At 48.5% G+C, this 11,343-nt stretch overlaps 1 protein-coding gene across 1 annotated transcript; it reads right to left on the bottom strand.

Annotated features, from left to right (window-relative positions):
• Positions 1–4,537: 4,537 nt before the first annotated feature.
• On the bottom strand, positions 4,538–9,640 carry SNRPD2 (small nuclear ribonucleoprotein D2 polypeptide). The gene is given in 4 exon segments (XM_031963899.1): positions 4,538–4,839; positions 5,049–5,086; positions 5,088–5,229; positions 9,453–9,640. Coding segments are annotated over 4 exon segments (357 nt in total). The 5' UTR covers positions 9,455–9,640; the 3' UTR covers positions 4,538–4,664.
• Between the last annotated feature and the right edge of the window lie 1,703 nt (positions 9,641–11,343).

Raw genomic sequence — 11,343 nt, 5'->3', positions numbered from 1 at the left:
CAGCCCAACTAGTAGCTGAAAAAAGCATTCCCTGTGTAACATCCTGGACAAGCGGCCATCCAGCTTGGGGACCTCCAGTGAAGGGGGCGTCACTGCCTCCCGAGGCAGGCCCCTCCAGTTCAGGATGACTGGGCAGGAGGACATCGCCCCCTAGATCTGCCTCTTGGACTCCCTCTCCAGCTCATGCTGCCCTCTGGTACCAACCATGGCAGGGTGGATTCCTCTCCCACACAGCTGTTCTGTCTTCCGACATTTGGAGAGCCATCACATCTTCCCTGAATCTTCTCTTCTCCAGGGTAAAAGCTCCCCCAGCTTTTCCGGCTGTTGTTTCACCCTGCAGAATTACATTGAGTTGTCAGTCTCCTGAAGGCCCTTGATGGTCTTCAGCTGAGCTGAGTCTCACCTCTCCTACCCAAAAGCTGTCAAGTTTTGAACCCAAGTCTAAGACTTCTTATTTATTCTTATTTCATCTTATTAGGTTCAGCTCAATTTTCATTGAGTTGGAACTTCAAGGGTCACCATTTAATGCCAACCGACTCCTTTTACAAATGGGCAAACTGAGACCTGGGGGTGTGGGTGTCAAATGGCTTGTCTAAGGTCACTTCCACGGGATCTGAAGGTCCTGACTCCAGATCTGTGATCCTTCCCATGTTACCTTGGCCTGTGAAGGTCCTTTTGGACCCTAATGCTGTCACTCCTGACAGCCCCCTCTGTCCTTATTAAAGTCTCTGACCTTCAGCAGCCGAGCCAAGTGCAGATCCCAGAGGCTCCTGGAGACCTCCTGGGGGAGCACCGGAACCATCAGTGCCGGCTTTTTGGGTCTGCCCCTTCTGAATCCTCTCTCTGGCTCTCGCATCATCTGGTCTGTGTCTCTCCATCTGTTCCACAAGAACCAATGAAATGTTTTGATGAGATTTGGGTCAACTATCTATGGCAGTCGCCTGATGTATTCGCTTAGTAACACTCTCAAAAAAAGCAGGAAAATTAGTTTTGTATGATTGGTCCTCAATGAAGCCATGGGGGTACTTAGTGCTTCCTGCTGCTTCTCCACTCTGTGTGCTGACTTCAGTAATAATTCATTCCAGGGGCAGCTAGGGGGCGCAGTGGATAGAGCACCAGCCCTGAAGCCAGGAGGACCTGAGTTCAAATGTAACCTCAGATATTCAACACTTCCTAGCTGTGTGACCCTGGACTCACTCACTCAACCCCAATTGCCTCAGGGGAAAAAAAAATTCATTCCAGAATCGTTCCCAAGAATTGAGCTCATGGGCCTCAAGTTTGCACATCCCCTCTGTAAAGTCAGGATGTTTGACCTTCTTGGCTTGTGGTCTCTCTCTTCCCTCCTTACCTTTTCTAAGCCCCCTAATGGGGGCTCTGCAATCACATGCAGCAATGTAACTCTCCTGGGTCACCATAGACTGCTCAAGAGCAGCTAAGAGTCTGTCCCTTTCTTCTCACTTGAGGATCAGCTCCCCACTGGCCATTTCCACTTTTCTTTCCAGTCTGAAACTTGTGATAAATAGAAACACTGCTCCTCCCTCTTGGCCTATCCCAGCCCCTTCTTCACTATCCGGCATGTAAGCACATCCACAGCTGACTCTTCTAGAGACATTCTGCTTCCTCCTCTCCCACAACTAGCTACTCTGTTGGAGAAAATTACATTCAGAATAGAATTCCCTTTGTTGTTTCCAAAATTACAATTAAAATAAAGGCAAGAACGACTTTGTGTGTACAAGTGCTATCACATTACCTGCTTCCTTCTCAATGGGTGGGTGAGAATTTGGAAATCAAAAATTATCTTCAAAAATGGATGCTATTATACACTTCAACAACAATACTACATGATGATCAATTCTGACGGACGTGGCTCTCTTCAACAATGAGAGGATCCAAATCTGTTCCAATTGATCTGTAATGAACAGAACAAGCTACACCCAGCGAAAGAACACTGGGAAATGAATGTGGAACACAACAGAGCATTTCCATTCTTTCTGTTATTATCTGCTTGCATTTTTGTTTTTCTTCCCAGGTTATTTTTATCTTCTTTCTCAATCTGATTTTTCTCGTGCAGCAAGATAACTATATAACTATGTATACACATATTGGATTTAACATACTTTTAACATATTTAACGTATATGGGACTACCTGCCATCCAGGGAAGGAGGTAGAGGGAAGGAGAGGAAAAGGTAGAACAGAAGATTTTGCAATGTTGAAAAATTACCCACGAATAGGTTTTGTCAATAAAAAGCTATTTAAAAAAAAAAAAAAAAGGATGCTAAAGGGGCAGCTAGGTGGGGCAGGGAATAGATTACCGACCTTGAAGTCAGGACTTGAGTTCAAATTTGACTTCAGACACTTGATGCTTCCTAGCTCTGTGAACCTGGGCAAGTCACAACCCCAACTGCCTCAGCAAAAAAAAAAACAAAAAAAAAAAAAAAAAAAAAAAAAAAAAAAAAAAAAATACAAAAGCTAAAAAATAAACATTTAAAAATCTATAAGGAAAGCATCAACCCTGAAGTCAGGAAGAACTGAGTTCAAATCCTGCCTCAAACACTTAATACTTCCTAGCTGTGTGACCCTGAGCCAAGTCACTTTCCCCAATTGCCTCAGCAAAAAAAAAAAAAAAAATCTACAAGAAATTGGAAATTGGGTGGATGTCCATCAATTGGAGACATCAATTGAATAAGTTATAATAATATATGAATGTAATAGAATATTATTGTTCTGTAAAAAACAATCAGGCTGATTTCAGAAATGCTTCAGAAAGCTGAGTTCTTTGAGCTGATGCTGAGTGAGGAAATCCCGAATATTGTTAATACTAAGATTGTGTGATGATCAACTATGATAGGCTGAGCTTTTCTGGGCAGTGTAGTGATCCAAGATGTTCCAACAGACTTGAAATGACAAAAGGCCACCATATTCACAAAGAGAGGGATGGAGATTGAATGAAGATTGAAACATTCTGTTGTCAGTTTTTTCTTTGTTGTGTTTTTTCCCTTTTGTTCTGATTTTTCTTCTCCCAACATGATTAATATAGGTATATGGTTAAAATGATTGTGTATGTATAACCTATATGGAACTGCTTGCTGTCTTATGGAGAGGAGAGATGAGGGAGGGTGGAAAATGTGGAACTCAAAAAATCATACAAAAATGAATGTTGAAAATCATCTTTTATGTGTAAGTGGAAAAATGAAATACTACTAAAATAGGGGGGAGGGAAGGCAACCAAAAGGCAAGCAGCCTTTGGCTGCTTGGATCAGCAGAGAATGAGTTCTAGCAGTGGTGGGAGGGCCAGAGCTCCCATCATTGAGGTAAGATGGCTTCCCCAAAGTCTTCTTTTCAGTAGTTGCCTTCCCTGTGCCCAGTCCTCATAAACTATAAAAGCCAGTTTGAGAGAATCCTCTTTGATTTCCATGGGTCAACGGGATCCTTGCCCTCCTGCTTGGTAAGGAGTGCCCTGCCCTCCTTCCAAATCTCTCCTGAGATGATGTGTGACTGAGGGGAAGACACTTGAAGGGGTAAGGTTCTGTGACTTTCTGAGGTGGGGATGAAAATCTGGCCCTTAAACAGTAATAGCAAAAGGAGAGCTCCTTTGGGGTCAAGGGTTGGGCACTTAAAGTTCAGCATCTCTTTAAACCAAGTCTGGAAAGGCAGGGAAAGACTTCTGGCCTTTCTTTACTATTTTTGTGATCCACAGCAAAGCAAAGCTCTTCTTTAGGACTCGGTGAAGGCATTCGCTGAGATGTTCTATAAATCCCCTTCCAGGTCTAAGGGCCTGTAATGCTAGACTTTCCTATTTTTAGAATCCCCAAATCTCTGGTCCCAGAGCCAGGCTATCAGGGGCTGCGTCCAGACAAGGACTGGGGAGTGGAAGTTTATTTCTTTCTGGCTGGCGAAAGTAAATATGCAAATGAACAATGAAAAATAATTTGTTCTTTGCGGGGACAGAGGGTGAACAGTCCGCCTGAGAGTTCAGGCCCGGGAGAGCCAGGCATAGATCAGGAGAAGGAATATTCAGCTGGGAAGAAAACTAGGTCCTGTGCTCTCTGACCCTCTCGAGGTGTGTGCCTTGAGCTCTCGGGGCTACTTCCTGTACTGAGAGAAAGAGGGAAGCGGGCCAGGACACCCCTGGTCTCCAGCCCTGCTCAGCACTCCATTCTCGCAGGGCTTCTCAGCACCCCCTATCTAGGGGCCAGACTTAAAACTTCCAAGGTCCAATGAGATCTGATGAGATCTCTCTAATGAGATCTCATTAGCTACTAATGGCAGCACCTTCAAAAGGCTGAGTCACGCTCAGTTAAATCCCACTTGTGGCAACTCACAACTTGACAGTACAAATGCTAAAGGTTTGGGGGTCTGTGTGTATTGGGTAAAAACAAGACTGGATACCAGGTCTGCTCCAACCCTGGGAGCTCTGTTCTTTTGACTCCATCCCTGCCTCATCTATTACTCTTCCCTCAACCCGACCATGTACACACTCTTTGGGGGCCCCAGTTTGTTCAGCCCACCGGGAACCGCAAGAACCAGACCGGGGAAGAAAAATCAACAAGTTTTTATTCACAAGAGGTAAAACATAAGAGACCCCCTCAGTCTTACTGGGCTGAGCTGAGGGTTAGAGTGGGGTGCTGATCGTTAGGGTGAAAAGGAGAGGCTCTGGCTCCACTACTTGCCAGCGATGAGGGGGTTCCTGAGGACCACGATGACCGAATCCCCCCTCAGGAACATCTTGGAAATGTAACGATCTTTGTTCACTGGTTTCGACTTTTTCTTGCCTTTGCCGCTTTTGGGTACCTCTGTCCACATCTCCTTCACGTTCTCCAAAACCATGTTGCAGTGCCTGGGCCAGGAGGGGCAAGGGATGAGCGGAAAAACCAGCCGAGCCTCCCCCGACTCCTCAAAGGGAACCCCAGAAGGAAGAGGAAGGCCTGAGCTGTGGAGTTGGTCCCTCCTCCCTGCCTGCAGGCCCGGACCCCGGAACCGTCCTTCTGGGAGGTGCCCAGCAGGCTCCCAGCCTCAGAATAGAAGGCAGCGAGAGCCATCACCCACCTGTCAAAGGCCTTCACGCGGCCTAGCAGCTTCTTGTTTGTTGCGGCAGTTGATGAGAACCTGGGTGTTGTTCTTCACCGACTGTGTGAGCACCGACAGGGGGCCAGTGTTGAACTCCTCCTCTTCCCGCTTCTGCAGCTCCTCGGGGGTCATCTCACTCTTGGGCTTGTTTAGGAGACTCCTGGGGGCAGGGCATGGACACAGACATGGGGCGTCTCCCCTGTGCCACAGGCAGTGCTGGCTCCCCAAGCACCAGCCCCGGCCCATGGACAGTCCCTACCTGGCAAAGGGGAGGATGGCTTCCCAGGGCTTGCTCCTGAGGCATCTGCCAGGCTCAGGCTCCTCCAGAAAACCCAACTTTGTGTCCTTGGAACTTCATCTCACCCTCCACAAAGCCCGCTGCCATCTAACCACTTTTTTTTCCTAATTTGTTCTGGAGCTGACCCATATGGTCCAGCCTTGGCCAGGTATGGAGAGCGGACCAATAGCTCCCCCAACCTCTGAGATCACCTTCTACCTGGTAAGCAGACCTCCCTAGCCAGGATGTCATTGGGATCCACTCATAATCATGACTGGTTCAATGGGTGTCAGGCACAAAGAATCCCTGGCCTGGAAGATATTTGGGGAAAAGGACCAGAATCCAAATACTTCCTAAACATGCATCCCTTATACAAAAGCCCTGGAGAAAGGAGCAGCTAGCCTCTGTGTGAATGCTTCCAGTAACAGGAAACTCACTAGTTCATGCAAATAAAAAGAGAACTTCCCCCTAACAACAGTACCCTTCCAGACCTCCAGACCTAGATCTAATTAGAGTTAGATTTCCCACTTACTTTTGGAACTTCCATACCAGAGAGTTGTGTTGTTCACATGGTTCATCTAATTACCATCTGCTATGTTGCCCTCATCCCACCCATCCCATAATAACTAAATCCATCTTCATACTGTTACTAAGGAGGCTTTGTCAACCCACTTCTCCATGGCTCCATGCACCTCCCAGTGACTTCCCAGGCCAGAGCTTCCATCCCTAGGCATGCTGTCTTCCTCTATTAGAATAACAGCCCAATGAGGGCAGTGATTGTTTTGGCTCTCTATTTGTAATTTTTGTGCTTTCCCCACAATAAGTAAATGAGCTAATATCTGCAAAGCCATAGGCACAGTGCACTTAGTCGGCACTTAATAAATGCTTGTTCATTTCTCCTCCTAACAAAAGCTTTTTTACTCAACTGATATCCCCTAAAATCTATAAACATATGAATGGAAGAGGAGGAGGGAGTAAAGGGGAAGTTTCTCTTCTCAAAGCAGCTTTTGTGTCCTGGAAATAAGATAAACTATAGGACTGTGGGAAAGCAAGTAACTTGGCCAAAGCCACAAAGGTGTGACAGAGTAAGGATCTAAGCTAAACCAGGAGTCCTGATGCCAAATAGAGATTCCCCACCCTGTTCTGAAGTGCCTTTGGAGATGGCCAGTTACTTTCACATGGAAGGTAGAGGCCCGAGTGAGGACTAGGAAATGGACACACCCATCTGGTTAGACTATATACACGAGGTATGTGGATAAATATTTCTCAGGCTCCCTCACAGTTGCTGGCAGTGACTGGAAAAAAAAAGGCATTTTTTCAGGCTAATCAGAAGGAATTGGACAAAGGGATGTTTAAGTTAGGGAAGAAAAAGACTTCATTAGGGAAGAATAATTGTCTTCACGTAAATGAAAGACTGAGACTCAGGTATCTGGCTTGAGAGCAGTCAACAGGGAGGCAGATGTTGGACTGACACAAGTGAAACTTTACAGAAATAATAAGTTCTTGGTTTCTGGAGGGTCAATAATCATAGACCACTTGTCATGGGAGGTTACAATTCAAGCTGAATTTGGCCTAAGTGATCTCTGAACTCTCTTTCAAGATTGGGACTCCTGCCACATGCAGATGTTTCCTATCTGACTTTTCCATTTCACCTTCTTGGGCTACTTAATTCTCAATTCCCTTTTACTTCCCTAACAACACTTCCCATATGGCAAGTCTTCCAAAGCATAAGCTATCCAAGGAGTTCCTTATTTACCTGTAGCTTCCCAAATCTTTCAACCAAGTGTCCCCAAGTGACACCTTTATTGGGTGCCCTTTACCCATTCATCAACTATGAGCCCTCATCTGCCCAAGTTCCAGTCAAGGCCTATCTTCCCTGTGACCTGATCATTTACCACCATTAACCTCGTTATACTCCCATTTTCTCCTAAAATCTGGATCTAGATTCCTTCCTGAGACTGGCTCCCAATATGGCTAAGAAACCTCTAAAGATCTTAAAGAAGGGAAAGAGATCTGTATGTGCAAAAATATTTGTGGCAGCCCTCTTTGTAGTGGCCAAAAACTGGAAACTGAGTGGATGCCCATCAATTGGAGAATGGCTGAATTGAGGTATATGAATAATATGGAATATTATTGTTCTGTAAGAAATGACCAGCAGGATGAATACAGAGGCCTGGAAAGACTGACAGGAACTGATGCTGAGTGAAATGAGCAGGACCAGGAGATCATCATTTACTTCAACAACAATACTATATGATGATCAATTCTGATGGACCTGGCCAGCAATGAGATGAACCAAATCAGTTCCAATAGAGCAGCAATGAACTGAACCAGCTACTCCCAGAGAAAGAACTCTGGGAGATGACTAAAAACCATTACATTGAATTCCCAATCCCTATATTTATGCACACCTGCATTTTTGATTTCCTTCACAGGCTAATTGTACACTATTTCAGACTCTGATTCTTTTTGTACAGAAAAATAATGGTTTGGACATGTATACATATATTGTATTAATTTATACTCTTAACATATTTAACATGTATTGGTTATCCCGCCATCTGAGGGAGGGAGTGGGGGAAGGAGGGGAAAAATTGAACAAAAGGTTTGGCAATTGTCAATGCTGTAAAATTACCCATGCATATAACTTGTAAATAAAAAGCTATTTAAAAAAAAAAAAAAAAAAAGAAACCTCTTTAAATACAGCAGAATGCCCTATCCTTACCTCTAACTTTTGGAATCTCTAACTCCTTTCAAAATTCAAAGGAGCATATCCTGTAAATAAAAGGCTATTAAATAAAAAAAAAAAAAAAAAATTCAAAGGAGCACATACTGAAAGCAGAAAAGAACCTTGGTCATCTAGTCCCCAGCTTCTTGAACTGTAATTCTTGACCCTGTGGTCATATAAGTGAATGTGGGGGTTGTGAAATTATGATTTATTATCAGCAAATGTTTGAACTATATATCAGGGTCATGTAGAATTTTTCCGTTGAAAAGTGATTGGGAGAGGGAAAGTTTAAGGAGTTCAGATTTAGTCCATCCCACTGTCCTCAATTTATATATAAGCAAAGGAAAAGATCGGGGAATTTCTGTCCAGATCTGGAACTTACCTACATACGTATTTGTTGCTTACCTAACTCTAGTAATATATGAACTCCTCGAGGGCAGGAAATGTCTCCTTTGCCTAACTCAGCACCGTAAACCCTCGCCACTTGCAGAACTACACGATGCCTATCCTTTCACGTCTCAAGAACACGGTGTTCAGGGGCCTTGTGAGTTCACCTGGTCCAGCCCCAAGAGCCTCAAGGGAGCTCCCGGTTGGGGAGGGACCGCGCCAGGCATTCAGTCACGGTTCAGTCCTTTTTGAATTGTGACTGACTGTGACTTCATTTGGAGGGGATGGCCATTTCCTTCTCTAGTTCATTTTACAGACGGGGAAACTGAGGCACACGGAGAAAGGACTTGCCCAGGGTCACCCAGCTAGTGTCTGAGGCCAGACGTGAGCTTCCTCCCTCTGGACCCGGCGCTGCACCTCCTGTGCTACATCACAGCTGCCCCCATACTACTGGCATACACTAGGCACTTAAATCAATGCTCACTGAATTCACGGCGGCAGTGAGCGGTCGTAGGCGGGATCGGAGCGCCAGGAGGTTTCTGACAATGGCACTAAGAAACACAGAATCCTCCATCCTTAGCCCGCCCCCTTCTTCCCATTGGTCTCTCGAGCGCCTCTACCGGTCCTTCCCTCCACCCATCGGCCGCCGGAGCCGCTCTACTGGCTCACCCCCTCTTCCTACTGGCCGCCCCGCAGCCTTACCAGCCCGCCCCCTCCTCCCATTGGCTGCACGCGCCGCCCTAAGCTCCATGTGCTCCGCGCGCGCGCGCCCCCTCCTCCCAAGGGTGGCACATCCCACTGCGTTCTGCGCCCGCTTCCTCCACACGGGCCGCACGCGCCGCCTCACGTACTGACCACCAACGTCACCCCGGCGATTCCCCCGGGAGGTATCATCCTCCCTCGGCCCCGACCCCGCTCCCTCTTGGCTCCGGCCGCGCCCCCTCCCCGGATGGCAAACCCGTTATCGGGCGAAGGGAGGATTGCCGCTCACATGGTGGCGGTGGCCCCTCGGTCCTTTGCACTCCGGCCTTCCTCACGCGGCGGCTGCCTCGGTGCTCCGGCTACGCTTTTGCTGCCGCCTGTACTCGTTTCCGGTTCCGGTGTAAAGAAGCTCGGTGAGATGAGCGAGAGAGGGGATCTTCCGGTTCCGGGTTGAAAAGCGGTGGCGCTGGAAAGGACGCAGAAACGGAAGATTCTGGTAGTGACCTGCGCATGCGCGCTGAGTCTGGGAAGAAGCATGCGCGAAAAGGCCGGCGCCTGCGTGTTGTCATAGCGACCGGGAACCACCGGTCTCTTCCTCAAGGGGCGTAACCCAGAGAGCCCCTGCACTCGGTTGGGCTCCAGCTTTGGGAGGGCTCCCCGCCTTCTCCCTCCCGTGACGCTTTGCGCCCTCTCGGGGCCTCAGTTTACTCATATGTGGCCACAACAACGCCCAGCAGCAACACCTCCTAGCACTTCCTAGCGTTGTAAAGCTCGCGAGCGCTTTCATAGGAATGAGTGAGGAACAAGCCAGCGGGGCGGCGGATAGGGAAGGGCGGCGCCCCTCCCCCCCCCCCCCCCCCCCCCCCCGGGAGCTCGGGGCTCAGGAGGCGGGGCCTCGGGGATGCACTGGAGACCCCCGATGACGGTTTGGGGCAAACCCGGCCAGTCTCATTCAGCTGTTACCGAGGTCTGCAGCTGAAGAAACTGGGGCTTGTCTCGCAGCTCGGGGCCTCCACGCTTAGTCTCTCCCCCTGACCCGGCCCCAGCTTTAGCTCGGAGTGAGGCTGGAGAGTAGCCGAGACTCCCAGGCTGGGTTTGGTCGGGTCTGGGGGGGCAGAAGCCTTCGCTCGGGTCAGACTTCGGCCTGCATGTGATTGTTGCCCCAGCTCTGTGCTGTGGCAGAGTCTCATCCGTGTGCCAGCGGAAGGTGGTGCAGCGGGCAGCTCGCTGACCAGGGAGCCGGGGACACGCCACAGCAGGCGCTTACCTCTCTAGAATCTGTGATTTGGGGAAACACTTGGCAGCAGTGGGCAGTGATGGGGAAAGACCAGGGGCTGCCACCCAAGTCAGACAATCCTGCAAGCAAATATCTGTCCAGTTGGTGAGGTAGGGTTCGGGCGCTGGGCTTGGAGTGAGGAGGACCTGCTGTTCCAGTGTGTAACTGTGTGACTCTGGATGAGACATGTAGCTGGTTCCTCATCTGTTAAATGAGTGTAATAATAGCACCTGCCTCCCAGGATGGTTGTAAGGGTCAAACGAGATAATGTGAAGTGCTTCGAACAATGCCTGGCATACACTAGGTGCTGTATAAATGCTTTGTTACTGGGGCCTACATCATGCAGTCAGTGCCGAGTGATTTCCAAAGGCTTCTGTGAGGAGGGAAGGCGTTGCAGGCAGGACATGGGGAATAGAGGCCACTGGGGCTGGAATCCTGGTTAGTTCAACATTTATTAAGCACCTACGATGTGCACTGGGCTGTGCACCGGTACAGCCCCTGGCCCAGAGGAGCTACATGCCGCTGGGAGAGGTTACAAGTATAATAACAAGTGCATGAGGAGAGGGAGGCAGTCCTTTGGAGACAGAACCTGCGCTTCTCCTAATGAGGGGCTGGGAAGGTCCTCGGAGGGAGGGGGATGGAAGGGGGGAGCGGAGGGGGAGGCCCGGCTCTGCCCAGAGCACAGGACTCTAAGAGGAACATGGTCTTGGAACAGGGAATTAGCATCAGAGGGAGACTCGGAACGGGAAGGGCTTTTGATGCCAGGCTGAGGCATTTGTAGTTTACTCTAGAATTCAGGAGCTCCTCCCTGTTGCTGGTGGGCCGGCACTCCCCGAGGGTGTTTGAGGGCACATCCCCTGGGCAGAGGGACAGAGGCATGGCTGGCAGATGCCCTTGGCCCTGG

Source organism: Sarcophilus harrisii, chromosome 3 (genome assembly GCF_902635505.1).
Source record: "Sarcophilus harrisii chromosome 3, mSarHar1.11, whole genome shotgun sequence".
NCBI classification, from domain to species: Eukaryota; Metazoa; Chordata; class Mammalia; order Dasyuromorphia; family Dasyuridae; genus Sarcophilus; species Sarcophilus harrisii.
Note: the sequence above shows the minus strand (reverse complement) of the source record. Positions and strands in the feature narration are given on the sequence as shown.